The following is a 15,887-nucleotide window of genomic DNA, read 5'->3' on the forward strand; positions in this document are numbered from 1 at the left end:
CAAAAATAGTACCATCCCTGAAAGACTGCCTATTTACACACTGTAGCCATTATTTATAAAGGAGTTAATTTAGGGTACAACCAAGCACCCCTGGAGCTAATACTGTATATAATGAAGCTCAGACCGGAGAGATGGTGATTGCTGGCTGCTTCCAGTTTTTAGGTGCATTTTGAAACCTCACTGGGAAAAATCTGTTACGTGATGATTTCTAAAGAACAGTAAGATGATTCTCTAATCGTACTGGCTTAGAAGCTTAGCCATTACTGAATGTCACTCGAATGAACTATCACACTTATCGTGTAATTAATCTATGGCCTCCAACAGTCCTCATTTCCTTTTAGAAATGTTGCTGATGGTTTTTGACTCCAGAACCTCTTTTGTTTTCATTTCGCTGAGAAGGCAACAGGTAAAGACAAACCCTGTGTGTGCCAGAATAGGACGATTCAGTGATTGAACAAATACGATTTTAATATTCCAATCTCGGAAGCACAGGGAACAGATTTAAAATGTGAAAATCATAAACCCGAGCAAATATTGGACATGAAATACAGGAATTTCATTATTTACTTATAATGAAAGCAAAATTGACAAAGATTTATTAAAACAAGTACCATTAAAAGTGTCTAGATTGGTGAATAAATTATGACAGCATGCATAATTTATATATTAATGATGATTACAAACTTGGCTGCTGAAAAATAAATCTTGTTTAAACCAATGAAAACTGTTTAATGATAATTTAATGTTCCAGTTTCCTCACACTGAATATTAAACACCATCATTTCTGTATTATTATTATTTAATATGGAAGAAACACATTCAAGGGATGGAAGGGTCTGATTTTTAACTCATTAAAGTTTGAAAATCCTATTTTTTTCTCATCCATAAATGGCAACTCTAATTATTTAAAAAGCCTATAATTAGAAATTGTAGTGCTATAATCTAGATAAATAGCCTATAACAAAACATATCAGTTAAAGTGATTAATTTTATTGAATTTATATCTAAAGAAGAATGCAATCAAAAACTAAAAAATGTATGCTTGTTTGATGTCCATAAACCTTTACCTATACAATACTGATGGATATGATGTGTCTGAATGTATATACCAGTATTTGTTTTCTATTATCAGGATTTGGTCATAAATGAGGAACTGTCTTTATTAACAGTTCCATCACTGTGAAAAGAGAGGACAGTGCAGGCAGGAACGATTTGTAATCGAAGCAGGTATTATAGGAACGATGATGCACCATAAATTAGACTGCATCTTTTATTAAAGCTACTGAATGGGCAAGGAAGGCATTGAAAAAAGATGAAGAACAAGCCAAGGGGGAAAAAAATGCACACAACATACAAATAATATTTTTACATTTTCTCAAGGGATCGTAACCCCCGATAACCTCCTCCGTGTTACTCGTACTTATTTAGTAGTCTTCTGATCTTTTTCTACCGTTCCTCCGGTCCCTTTGAGGGTACAGAACCAGAGTGGAGTGGTAGGCAGTAAGTGGGAAGCAGAAGAGAAAGATTGATTAATTGAGTGATTGATTCCACCAGCCGAAAATGTTGCAGCAGATAATTCCCATCATTCTCCTGTAGTCTTCCTGAGGGAAAGGGAAAGTCCAATTTAAAATATTCCTCTTCAGTAAGTTTATACTCTTCAGTGGTCCACAGTGTTACTACCAAAAGAGTTTTTTTCTGCTCTGTTGGATCTTTGTTGAACCAGAACATGGCATGAGGAGTTTTCATTTTCCATTTCTTTCCTTTACCACGTATCAGTCGGGAAATATGGTTGCTGTCATTTTATTTAACTCTCAGAAAATGGCCAGACCTCTGGGAAAGGTACTCTATCTTCGGGATTTTCAGTTGTTGTTTTTGTTGTTTTTTGTTTCATTGTTTTGTTTGTCCCACTGTACCCCAACCCAGTGCCAATTACAATTTTGAGCTTTATTCCCTTTTCACATTGACTGTTGAAGTGATTATTCTCCACCATGATTAAAAATTGAAACACCTTTTGATGTTCCACCATCCACGTGCTGTGGAACTCCCTGTTGTGTAACTGCCCTGTCTGGAGTGCCACAAATTAATAACTTTGCCAGCTGGCTTACATTGTACATCAATAATAGATTATATGTGAGGATTTAAGAAAACAAAAAACTGCATACATTATTCAGCACTAACAACAATATTACTTAAAGGATACACATTTGTTATAGTCACTAAAGTAAAATGAAGTCAATGAGCTGGTAAATAAATATTGTGGATTTATTCTTTTTAATCATTAGTATATGTTTAAATTATTTAGTGGAAAGCATGGTGAATTCTTACTACTTAGCCATGATTCCCACTCTGTAGCATTTGTGGAGAATATAATGTACCGTAAAACTTCCAATACTCGCCAGGTCTCAAATAGCAGCCGGTCTCCAATAGTCGCCAGGTTGATTTCCATAATCATGTAAACCAAAGCTGGGTTACTTGACAATGTTTTATAAATAAAGAAACAGGAAATTGATACAGTTTCTAAAGATGCATTAACACACTTGAAAGAACCTTCCTCAACATACAGCTCAGGAAAAAATTAAGAGACCACTGCAAAATTATCAGTTTCTCTGGTTTTAGTATTTATAGGTGTTTGGGTATAATTAATATTTTTGTTTTATTCTATAAATTACATTTCTCCCAAATTCCAAATAAATATAGGAATGGAATGGAATGGCTGCCATACATGTAGAGATGCTGATTTAAGAAAAAAATGCAGTGGTCTCTCGTTTCCAGAGCTGTATTTACTTAAACTTTTATTTTTAGTTTTTGCATCTTTCTTGTTTTCAGTAAATATATATACACACCATCACATGTTTTTTTATAAATGTATTTCTCATTTAAACTATATATATATATGTATATAGTTGTATTGCTGTTAATTGTAGTGATTGAACTGTCAATTGCGACATAAACAATGGATTAATGAAGTATGACGTTGATGGTTTGGTTTAAAGCGTATTTCTACAGTTTTGTTGAAGTGCTTTTTGTTTATTTAGCGACAGTTCACAGTATATCGAATCTTAGACTGCTAACAGAATTACCAGTATCTTGTTTTCAATCCAGTGTATAGTTCACCATACATTGAAAGTGATTTGTTTGCATCTTTGGGAAGCAAATTATTAAAAAATAAGAACCAATTGTAAAAATAAATAAATAAAAGCCTGGCCTGTTAGTGTACTTCTACTATGAAGCAATGTCTTTTTATTTATGAATGTTTAATACAATCACCGGTTTCCAATTGACGCCCGGGCTTCTTGAAGTTATTTGGAATAAACGCCGGGGGCATTTAATTGAAGGTTTACGGTACATATACATATGACACAAAAAACACAAAACAAATGATGCACTCTACCCACTTCTGGAGATAGACTATAAAAAAACATCTGAAAGACTTGTGCTCAGTATTCACTCACTCGAATTGCGGTCTTGCTGATCAGCTCAATAGGGGATTCTTTGTTATTCATGAACTGGTAACTTTCAATGTAAAATAATCCTCTCAGTTTGGTATTAGTGACATTAATTGGCCCCAGTGTAATTGTTCCTTCGCAGACAGAAGGCTCAGACAAACTCTTGTGAATTTGATGCAAGGAAGGCGGACCATATATTTCACATTGCTGCCAATTTTTTACCTTTTGACTGCATAGATATCAAATACAAACATGCTTGTTGCTTATTAAGGATTAATTTTAATCTCAGCTTTTCTTTTTGCTAATGTACCTGGTGAAATTCAAAAAGATGGATTTTTGTGATATGGAAAACAAACTGCAAAATACAATTCAATACCAAGCCAAATTATTTCATTATGTTTTTCAGCTGGTGTGTTTATGCAGGCATATCAAGTAAAAGAAAATGGGCCATCTTTAATCCCAATCTAGAAAATATACTAGAAAATAAACAAGACTTGGCTTGGCTTGGTCAGTTTCTTCCCTTTGAGCACAAATCACAAGGATCCACCAGTTTGCTGTGTGCCTCAATGCTTGCACATTTATCTAAATGGCTAGTTGACTGAAATGCACCACAAACTCTCAGCAGAGCAATCATTTCTTTGCAGACCTAGAAATGCACTTTGGACAATTGTTTGCAAAGCATCCTCTGTAGTTGTGATCACAGCCAGCATTGCAGTCAATACTGATTCATACACTCTGATGTGCATTTCAGCAACTAACCCAACAATATCACTCAGGCAGTATTTTATAGTTTCAGACTTCATCTGTGGTATAGAAGTAGACTCTATTTTTTTCTGTTTATGAAAACCGCAAAGCATTGTAATGTATTAACTAAAATCAGAGTCCTCTATGTGTGCCAAAGCTTTACTGAAGGCACTGGAAAATAATTAATTAATTTAATAATCAATATACTATTGATTTTTGGTGCATTAATTAGAATACCAGTCTACTTAGGAAAAGTAGTTTACTGCATTAATTGACCTTGCATTTTTAAGTGTCATTGAGTTTTCCTTATTTGTTTAAGTAAACCTTCCAATCACAGACAAAAATAATCAATAAAATGTGAAATTGTAAATACACGTTTACTGAAAAATCATTAATTGTATTAACAGTACTTCTCTTACATAGTAATCATAATTGTTTTATGTCATTCTTTTCTCCTATCAAACATGTTCAACAGGTGCACAACAGGAACCTGCTTTCTTTAGATTTTGATCGCATTACCAGGACTGAAAAAGTCTACGACGATCACCGAAAATTCACCCTCCGAATCCACTATGACCAGGCCGGACGCCCAACCCTATGGTCCCCTAGCAGTCGGCTCAATGGGGTCAATGTCACCTACTCAGCAGGAGGACACGTCGCTGGCATCCAGAGGGGCACCATGTCTGTACGAATGGAGTACGACCAGAATGGAAGGATCGTCTCTCAGATCTTTGCAGATGGGAAATCCTGGAGCTACACTTACTTGGAGAAGGTACCTCCTGTTTTACTTTATTGCTAGATTTAAATAGCTGTGTCTGCACAACTTCCACTTATTTTTTGCAAAGATAAGAAGAATTAGAAAATCATCTTTAAAATGCATGTAATTCTGTCTTCTTTTTCGTGATATTTTAATGAGGAGAAATTCAGATTAAATTTAATTACGTCTATCATGGCCTTCAGCCTTTTGCGCCCGTTGCCAGTTTTCATGTTGTACCTTACAATGTCGTCAAATGTAGTTAAACCCTATTTCTAGATCATACATTTTAATAAACATGTTACTAAAATAGTATTACTCACATAGTACAAGTGAATACATCACTGACAATCTGTCGCTATTCACTAATAAAAGTGAAAAGACAAAAAACAAGAAAAACATCCCTGTTAATGTTGATTGCTTTTGGATATCTGTATGTCAGACAGAGAGATGAGATGGCATTTTGTTTGTAATGTACCTGCTTAAATTTGAAGAAAGCTTCCTGGGTAAAATTATGAAAAGAGTTCACTGAGTATCATGGGGAAGGGTTTTTTCGTTTAACTTTCCTTTGATAAGGCTAGCTGAAAAGCTGTGCTCCTACATTTATCGGCACCTGCCTGTGAAAGTCCAGTCCCATCATCATCCTCCTATCATCTGCTCTGGCTTCATGTCACATTTCATTAGTCCAGGGGGAATCGGTGGCATTTCTGAGTCCTGTGACATTTGAACTAGTCTGGATCTGCCAAGTTGGATTGACATTATTTTTATATTTTAGGGGGAGAAAGTAAAGTGGGTTGAATATAATCTAGCACCTCTTAAACTAAGGCTGAACCATTTCTAAAGGTTCTGGATGTCACATTAAACTTAGGTTTCATATTAATTGTGATTTTCTTTTGTTCTCCCCTCACCCCTCTGCAGTCCATGGTGTTGCTGCTCTACAGCCAGAGACAGTATATCTTTGAATTCGATAAGAACGATCGGCTGTCCTCAGTCACGATGCCCAACGTGGCTCGCCAAACTCTGGAAACCATGCGCTCCATTGGCTACTACAGAAACACATACAAGCCTCCAGAGGGTAATGCCTCTGTACTCCAAGACTTCAATGAAGACGGACAGCTGCTGCAGACATGCTTCCAAGGCACGGGCCGCCGCATGATCTATAAATACGGGAAGCTGTCCAAGCTAACAGAGATCCTGTACGACACCACAAAGATCGCTTTCACGTACGACGAGGCGGCCGGGATGCTGAAGACGGTGAACCTCCAGAGCGAGGGATTCACCTGCACGATCCGCTACCGGCAGATCGGCCCGCTGATCGACCGGCAGATATTCCGCTTCAGCGAGGAAGGCATGGTGAACGCACGCTTCGACTACAACTACGACAACAGCTTCCGGGTCACCAGTATGCAGGCGGTGATCAACGAGACCCCCCTGCCGATCGACCTGTACCGCTACGACGACGTTTCAGGGAAGACGGAGCAGTTTGGGAAGTTCGGGGTCATCTACTATGATATCAACCAGATCATCACCACCGCTGTGATGACCCACACCAAGCACTTCGACGCATACGGTCGCGTGAAGGAAGTTCAGTACGAGATCTTCAGGTCGCTCATGTACTGGATGATGGTGCAGTACGACAACATGGGCCGAGTGGTGGGCAAGGAACTGAAGGTCGGTCCCTATGCCAATACGACTCGCTACTCCTATGAATATGATGCAGACGGGCAGCTGCAGACAGTGTCCATCAATGACAAGCCCCTGTGGCGCTACAGCTACGACCTTAATGGCAACCTACATCTGCTGAGCCCTGGAAACAGTGCCCGCTTAACGCCACTCCGCTACGACCTGAGGGACCGCATTACTAGGCTGGGGGACGTCCAGTACCGCATGGATGAGGATGGGTTCCTCAGGCAGAGAGGCAACGAGTTTTTTGAGTACAACTCCGCCAGCCTTCTAGTCAAAGTCTACAACAAGGTCAATGGGTGGAACATCAAGTACCGCTATGATGGCCTGGGCAGGAGGGTGTCTAGTAAAAGCAGCTTTGGGCACCATCTGCAGTTCTTCTATGCAGACTTATCCAGTCCGACACGTGTCACCCATATGTACAACCACTCCAGCTCTGAGATTACGTCTCTCTACTACGACTTGCAGGGACACTTGTTTGCCATGGAGCTCAGCAGTGGAGATGAGTTCTATGTGGCGTGTGACAACATCGGGACCCCCCTGGCGGTCTTCAGTGGCACAGGTTTGATGATAAAGCAGATTCTTCACACGGCCTATGGCGAAGTGTATCTGGATTCCAATCCCAGTTTCCAGCTCGTCATTGGGTACCAGGGAGGCCTGTACGAGCCCCTCACCAAACTCGTTCACATGGGACGGCGGGATTACGACGCCCTCGCTGGCCGATGGACCACCCCGGATCATGATATCTGGAGAAGAATCAACAGCAACAGCAACAGCATTGTACCCTTCAACCTGTACATGTTTAAAAACAACAACCCTATCAGCAACAGCCAGGAGACCAAGTGCTATATGACAGGTAAATCAGATTTGCTGCAGAGAATAACAATTGTTTGCTTGACTAGTTTGTTTAACAATGTTTTTTTTGACTGGGGATTATTCTGACAAACTTTGGAGAGGATTTATCATTGAAAGTCACTTCATAAATGTGGAATGCGACATACATAGTGACATTGCAATATGAAACCTTCTACACTAGGTCTGGATATTATAATATAAGGGAATACATTGTATGAAATAGGTCTCTTTTTTATATTATATATTATATATATATATTATTGGGGTTTGGCTGCATAAACTGCACAAAATAACAATAATAGACACTTTTCCAGCAACATATTAACTTATTATAAATCACACACATCATATGTGATTTATTATACCCGTGTAAACACCACATAAGTCTCCAGAATCAGTAGTGTTGAAATATTTAAAAAATAAAGTCAGGTAGTAAAACATATTTGTTTATATATATTTTTTTTACATTCAGGTTATTGCTCAAAGCATCCCTAGTGCCTTATTTTGATAGTTTGTTCTATTGCTTTCATTTTGAAAGCGCTCTAAGGGTATGGTACTGTAGAGCATGTTACTAATGTTGTTCTGCACCTGAGTCCCCCATGCTTTCTTTACTAGACGCAAAGTCCCTTTCCTTCAATAACCCATTGTTCTGCTACAACACAGGGAACGCAATGTGGGCTACGTGAAAAATGAATTGGGGGTTGTTGTTACAGTGCTTTACCTGACGCAGTGAGGTTGCACCAAATAATTGCATGCTGGCAAAAGAAAAAAACAATCATAATAGAAATAGTTTTGAAGAGCTCACGGTTGGTTATGTTCCAGCTTTTGTTCCAAGCTACAGGCAGTACACATATTTAACTATTGATAACCATTGAGTGCTGTAAAGTTTGTTTTTTAGGCATAGATGTACATGACAGAGAAGTTGATTAAGAATTAATAGGAATACGAGAGAACGTCCTCAGCATTTGCACTTTCTCTTCATTTTTACAGGTTAACTCTCTCCCCTCCTCTTTGTATGCATGTGCTAGTGTGCGGCTGCTGCATTCATTACCAAGCTAAACAGTGTGCCGTTAAGCTCTGCTCACTACCATTACTGCACTGTCTGGGAGCCTGAATGTTAAACAGACTTTTAGATATTGTGTTCCAAAGCATTACACAATAGCAGCCAGCTCCCGGAATTGTGATTGATGGCGCTGACATTTCCATTCCATCTCTTTGAATTAAGAGGGTCTCCTCATTGTTCTTAAACAAATTTATTTTTTAAAGCTTTGTCAAGTACTGCAATGCAAAATAATAAAACGGTGACAAAACTCAACAGTAATGTCAGACAAATCGTTGACAGTCAAGAAATAACTTAAATGACTCCAAAGCAGGTGTGTGTGTGTATTGGAAAGGTATGCTGAGATGGCTCTTTTTGTTTTTTGCTGCAGATAGGAGTTTGAATGTGAAATCATCATTGCCTTTCGGAGTAAATCAGAAAAAATACCATTTGCTGAAAGCAACAAGATGTGAAAAACGAAGGCCTAGGGACACCATAAAAATGTGTGATCTGTAAAAGGGGCGACTGTATAATGAAATGATGCGCTGCAATGGCACCGCAGCTGAAGGCTGCTTTGCTTATAAAACACCTCAGTGATGATTGCTTGTGCAGCTTCTCTGCATAAAAATGAAAGAATGACTTGAAAACGTCAACAATACCATTTGCAGCATTAATTACCCAGTGCTGGGCTTTTGGCGGCTAACTGTGTTGTGGTAACATCCCCTGAAAAAGCTAAAACAATAGTCTCTAAATGAATGTATATAGGCTTCCATATTTTTCATCCACTGTCTAGATTACATAGCTATTCACATTGAGATTCTGCAGGAATCAGAGGCTACATTTTTCAGACATAAGCACTTTAAAATAGGCCTAATCCTGCAACATCACAACATTACAAAACAAAAAACAATAAAGTATATATAGAAGCAGAGCGAATGCATCATTCTTAGACCTTGGAACTGTGCACTGATTTCCAAATAGATCCACTGAGACTTTAATTAGCTTGTAGACATGCTTCTCTTTACAAATTTTCCAGTTCTATTTGTTTTATTCAAATTTAACCTCCCTTTCTTTATCAAACAATGCATTCTACTTACAATACTGGTACAAAATATATGTTAGCATTGGTATTTGGTTTAAGAACCTGTTCTCACATTCAGTACGTCAAATGTTCTATAGTAGTTTTTTATTATCAACGCACTATATTTATAATAAATGTAATTAAGAACTTAGGCCCCAGGAAGATGATTTTCAGTTCTGTGGATGGAAAACAAATCTTTATTTGTTCTTGAAAAGAGAAAGGTTGCTGTCCACATGATTCATATTGGTAGGATATAAATCACCGAAAAAGGTTTATAAATATTCTGTCATTTTCTCATCTATGTTCTTTGTGTTGCTTCTATCAGTGACACCTCAGACTGGACGAGAAGGCTGTTTATATTTGATATGCATATTTTCCGGGAACAATAAAGCTCTGAAATCAGCAGTCGCATATGTCAGATTTCTTTGACAAAAGGAGACCTGACAAATTAAGGCAGTCTTCCATTTGTGATTCAGACTTGAATGTGAATGCTTTCTAAATAAAAATAGAAAAAATAAGAGCTTCCAAGCAACAAACACTCCAGAAGTCGGTTGTACTCCTCATGAGACTTGAAAGATATGGATAGAAATTTCAATTTCAGTGTGTTATACTGTGCATTATTGATTAGCTTGCAGGTATTTCAACATAAATGGTAGTGCATCAAAAGGAGAACAAAAGGAGAATTTGCATATTTATTTTTAGTGACATTCAAATGATAAATAAGAAACCTCTAATAAGTAACTTCCAATGCTCATTCCTTGTGTTACATATTTCAAAGTACATAGAACAATTTAAATATATACTTCCTGATAACCTCTGTTAAATATACAAAGTCACAATGGCTTTAAAAGCAGTGGCTGTCAAAAGGTTATTTTGTTTTAAACTTATAATGTAGGCTGCTGTTTTATCTTTCTGAGACTTTAATTATAATTTTACATACATCTGTCTGAATCTTGTTTGTCAGCTCGTATTCTCAGTTCAATCAGTAAGTAGCTGAATTTTCTGCAAAACAATAGTACTTTTAGTTTGAGAAATACAGATGTTCTGTCATTTGGACTAATTTGTTTTTGTCCTTTCTTCTGTTCCCCAGACGTAAACAGTTGGCTGCTTACATTTGGGTTCCAGCTGTACAATGTTATCCCTGGATATCCCAAGCCAGACACCAATGCGATGGAACCGTCCTATGAGCTAATCCGCACACAAATGAAGACCCAGGAGTGGGACAGCAGCAAGGTAATCAATACGTCTGCCTGCTCTGTTCTGTCTTCATTAGCAGAAATTAAAAACTCCTCTGGTCAGACTCTCGTGAGAGCGATGGGGAATAGCCGCTATTGACAGAAAGCAACCTGCGCATCGGCTTTACTCCTGGGTGGGGTAACAGGGTCAAACGAAAGCGCTCTCATTACCTTTCTGGTTTTGAAATGTCCACACTGCATCCTCTGTCTTTAATGGATAGGTTTTAAGGCTAGAGGCCATATTCCGCATTCGTTTTGGCTGCCAGCCATTGATTTTGCTTTTCTTTTCAGTCTTACCCACAGTCAACGAGGCTCTGGGCGCTCTGGGATCCTACATTTACTAAGCCTCCGAGTCGCCTTTAAGTCAATTGAATAATTGAACAGCTTGTGGTGTTTAGGAGTTGGGTTTCACAGCCCATGCGAGTTCAAGATACACACTCGAACACACATACAATACTATTTTGTTATTGAGAGTGGACTGGATTGGGTTTGCACTGGTCTGAGAGCCCTGTTCACGATGATATGGAGGGTGTGGGAGATTATTATAATATATGGTTTATAGTACTGCCATCTCTAATGTCACTTGCTTTCAGGAGCGTTCACTGCGACTCCCAGGACTCCGGCGAAATTCATTTGGTAATAACAGTCATTTGAGTAGGAGGATACTAACTTTGTTACAGTGGTCCAAATCGATACGGGACATGTTTGTTAGCAACTTCGACACAAAGGAGTTGTAAAGCAGACTTATAAATATAATTGGACGGGACCCAAATGATTCTCTCTCTCAGATGAGATTCTGGACTTCAACACAAAGAAGAGCGGCGTGCTTTTAAGGGATGTGCCCAACCATTTGCATTTCGTACGGGTCATACAGCTGTTGAAAGGCACTGGAATCGTGTTTAAACCTCCTCAAAGCACTAAGGAACTTGTCCCTGTTCTCTCCTGTTCATTACACCCACTCGAGTAACCCTCATCACTGGCAGAGTCGCACTTGCATGTGGGTATAGTAAAACCCTTGAGAGGTCATGCAATTTTGCAGAAATAACTGCAAGGCTCTGAAGCCACCAGGGAAAGGCTGTTATTTCAGTGGAACTACCAATAATTCATCTCATAAACTCCTCTTACAAAATTAAGGTTGGTGATCTGTTCCACTGTGATGGTATTTCATTATACATGATCTTATAAGGTCCCAAAACTGTCTTCAAATATGTCATTATTATTTATTTGATTAAAGAATACTAAAAATAAAAAAACAAACAAAAACCAAACAAACAAACAAACAGGAGGTGCCCTACTTGTTGTGTTTCAGTGGACCTAATCCCAAATGAAAGCTTGTGATGGAGCTGTAGGATGATTTGATGACAGCCCTGATAGAGTCTGAAGTGCCTCATTGTCATGCAAAGCGTGCTTAAAGCAAATACAATTCTCTCTCTGATGCAGTGCTTTTTTTTTACCCAGTCATGCTTTGTGATGGGTGTTTTTTTAAGCCAGAATGATACAACAATACAGGTCCTATGAGGAGGGATCATTACTGCTGTACTTCTCAGCCCAGTGTTCGATGCCAAGCACTTGTCGGGGTTCATCTCAAACCACAGGCCTCTGGGTTCTGTGCGAGTGCAGGATGTAAGCAGGGTATGGTTGTGTCTCTTTAAAAAGCTACAGTCAATTCTGAATTAAAATGTGGCACAAAAAAAAGAGAATGCCTACTGCCTGTATTATTGTGCAAGACAGTCCTGTGGGAAGGGCCTTATCAGAGCTCACAGAGGACATCTCCGCTCTACAAAGAGCCTTTGGTTCTCTGTGGGGAGCTTCCGTACTTATTCTGCTGTGCATCTTCAAAGCTGGCACAAAAAAGGCAAATTTAAATTGAATTCAAAGATCTTCCTGGTATTTCCATTACAAATTTAGTTGTTGTTGTTGTTGAGCTTTTTGTTTTTGTTGGTGTGTTTGTTATTTATTTCAAAGCAAAACAACAGAATTCTGTATCGGTACATGAAGAAAGAAATATTTGAAAAGAATCTGTATATTGCTACCTTGTGCAAGAAAGGTATAAATCTTAGCAGAACTGTACTCTGCCCTTCCCCAAATGAGCTCTGTGCATTATGGGTCCTGCAGTCCTTTGTGCTGCAACACCCCACCACACACACACCAATCGCAATAACCTTCCCTGCTGTTAAAACAAGTAAGGCATTTAATTGCTTCCCAATTCATTGATATTTGGCAATGTAATTTTGAGGTCACTTGTGTGCTTTTAACCTGATGTTTTGTCAAATGAGCTCACTTCTCTCCCCTCTCTCAGCGCTTCTAATGACATTTAAAATCCAATACTCGTCATGCAAGCAATTTTCTTACCAGTGAAAAGGGCCCACAGTGGATTGTTTGTTCAACAGGATCTCTGTTATTGGGCAGCTTGCCGTCTCTGGCCTTTGGAATATTAAAGGGCTTGAAGAACAAATAGAATATGAGATGCTGCCTTTCACACTCTTGTTGTGTTTAGTGGAGAGCGCTGCTACGACAAATCCTCTGGCTTTGGAGCTGCCCATGTATCTGTAGAATTAAACTCAGGGAATGTTTTTTTTCCCCTTTTATTACAGTATGGAATCTCCTCACTGATTAACCAGCCTTGCCTAATTATAGCCCTGGATGCCATAAACCTGTCATGAAAATACAAACTATGATGCAAAGCGACAGTAGGCATTATGTAAATTCAGTTTGAACTCTTTTTATGTTTCTTAGAATGAACCAATAATGATCCTAGGCCTTCTTAATGCTCTGTTTTTACTATTTATTTCGTTTTTGCATCAGAAACAAAAATCCTGCTCCATTTTGAAACCCTTAAGTTAACCGTCAAACACAAAACCCGTTTACTTTCACAAAATAAGAGTGGAAATTGTTCTTTGGTTTAAAGACAGTGATAGATGAGGCCCAGAGAACCCCAAGGTTCATCTTTCACTCGGGGAGAGCTGCAGGCTGATCACACACCAAGCCAGACGAATGACATGCTATTTGTACTCTTCACAATGCACATTGCAGATTGTCATGTAAGCAGTGTCAGCACGTCTTCAAAGAGTGCCCCTCAGGATGTGTACTTTGTGTTTGCATGGGGATGAGAAACTGTTGCAGGAAACAAGTGAACGAAGGGGGGTAGGGGGTGAACTGGCCTGCAGGCTGTTTCCCAGTTGGGTCCAAGCTGCAGAGCTGCACCCAGAGGCTGAAATATACAGCTTCAGGGTATCTGAGGCACAAGAGGGGTATGGGGGCAGAGAGTGGACACAATCCTGAGTTTCTCTTCCAGCCTCCCAAGGATTGTAAAGAGAAATGCATAGAAGATAAGAATATAATTGGAAACTGTCAAATGTGAAAATCCTCCAGTCTTTTGATGAAGATCCCATGTGACTGATTGTCCCTCCAACTTTTTGATACACCTCTCTCTCCAGAACAGGAGGAATTTCTTCACAGCCACAGGCTTTTGCAGAAGCTTGCATTGTTTAAAGGCACGCCATGCTTCAGTCTGTGTGCTGCTGCTGCTGCTGAGTTTTTTTTAATGCAGTTCCTCCCAAGAGGGGTATCTCTTGTCAAGGAATATTAGAGCTGATGATGATTTTCAACCCCAGAGGATGAAACATGCCTATAGTGTTGGGGTCCCTTTAGGAAACAGAGAAACACTTCACAGCTGTTTTTTCTTTGTGCATGTGTTTACCAGAGTCCAATGTTGTCAATCATTTGTCAGCCTCATGCTGGACCTTTTCCCTTTCCAAGTTGTCAGTCATCTCTAAAACATCAAGGCGAGAAAACATTGTTAAATTAGTCATATTACTCCCCTCTTTTTGTAATCTTTTATTTTATCTGCTCAACCTGTATTTAAGCCCTGTTAGAGGTTCTTATGTTTACATATTTGTTCAAGACCACTTGAAAAGATTTTGTAAAATCCAACATTAAATGGTTTTGATTTTTTTATATATACAATCTCTATTTTGGAAAATCATCTTAAAAAAAAAATAATTTGGTTTGGAAATCCAAGAAATGTGTATTTTATATAACAAATAAGTCCTTCAGATGAACAAAACACGTCATATGCCAGCAGATTTTACCACAACAATGCAATTTCCTGTTTAGTCATGTGACCTTGAATTTATATTCCATTAGACCAGTGTTCCGCAATATATGTTTTCAACGGGCACGAATCTGGTGGTACAGGGGGATGGGGGGTTGGGTTAACTGCGGTCCGCGGCGGCTGACAATCTGCGGTGCGGGAGGTGCAGTCGGGACCAATAAGGCACTTTGGCAAAAAACAATGTCCCTGCATAGATACGTGCTTGTTAACATGCGGAGGATCTTTGAAGCTGCGGACGCCGACAGCTGTGTTTTTATTTTGGTAACTGCAACCAAATGTCCGTTATTTTGCTGGACTTGAGTGCCTGTTCCACAGACACGTCATTCTGAAACTCTATCTGCTCGATCTGTCACTACACTGCACGTTTGTGCGTGAGAGTGCCTGACAACTATTTTTTGTTTTGTTTTTGCAGTGCATTATTGGAATTAAAAATATTTTTTTTTTTTCGAGAAATTAAAATCTTTCGGTGCTTTTCCCCCCCTCAATAAACTTGTATTTAAAAATTAGAATAACCATCACAGGCACGACTTTGTGGACCACTGCATTAGACAGTTATTTTTAACTATAATTCTGTTCTAAAAAGTACAAAGTACCAGCATGAGGTTTTAGGTTAATCAGTTAGAATTGAGCTCCAGATCTGAAACAATATTGAACACGGCAGCAGAGCTATAATTTATTTTAAAAGAGCAGCCATGTAACAATGCCCAACCAGAGGGATGCTTGTGAAAATCAACAAACAGCTCTTCGTCATCTTATCTCAGCCTCCCAGGATTTCTGAAAACCCCATTTTGATTTTATAGAATGTATTTGATTAATATGGTTCAGATTATGTAAAGCACTCAGTTCAGTTATATTTTTGCAGGTATGTATTATCTTTGAAAAACATAAATCCATGCAGCAGATTTTGTTGCAATTTTATTTTCCATGTAAATAACC

The 15,887-nt window shown here is 38.8% G+C and overlaps 1 protein-coding gene across 2 annotated transcripts in view; it reads left to right on the forward strand.

Moving 5' to 3' along the window:
* tenm4 (teneurin transmembrane protein 4) overlaps nt 1-15,887 on the forward strand; it is a 193,336-nt gene that overhangs the window by 173,789 nt on the left and 3,660 nt on the right. For both annotated transcript variants that reach the window (XM_066699386.1, XM_066699387.1), the window contains exons 27-29: nt 4,666-4,962; nt 5,863-7,483; nt 10,693-10,835. In XM_066699386.1, coding sequence (XP_066555483.1) covers nt 4,666-4,962; nt 5,863-7,483; nt 10,693-10,835 — 2,061 coding nt within the window. The remainder of the gene's footprint in view (nt 1-4,665; nt 4,963-5,862; nt 7,484-10,692; nt 10,836-15,887) is intronic.

The sequence above is a fragment of the Amia ocellicauda genome, chromosome 3 (assembly GCF_036373705.1).
Source record: "Amia ocellicauda isolate fAmiCal2 chromosome 3, fAmiCal2.hap1, whole genome shotgun sequence".
Classification (NCBI taxonomy): Eukaryota; Metazoa; Chordata; class Actinopteri; order Amiiformes; family Amiidae; genus Amia; species Amia ocellicauda.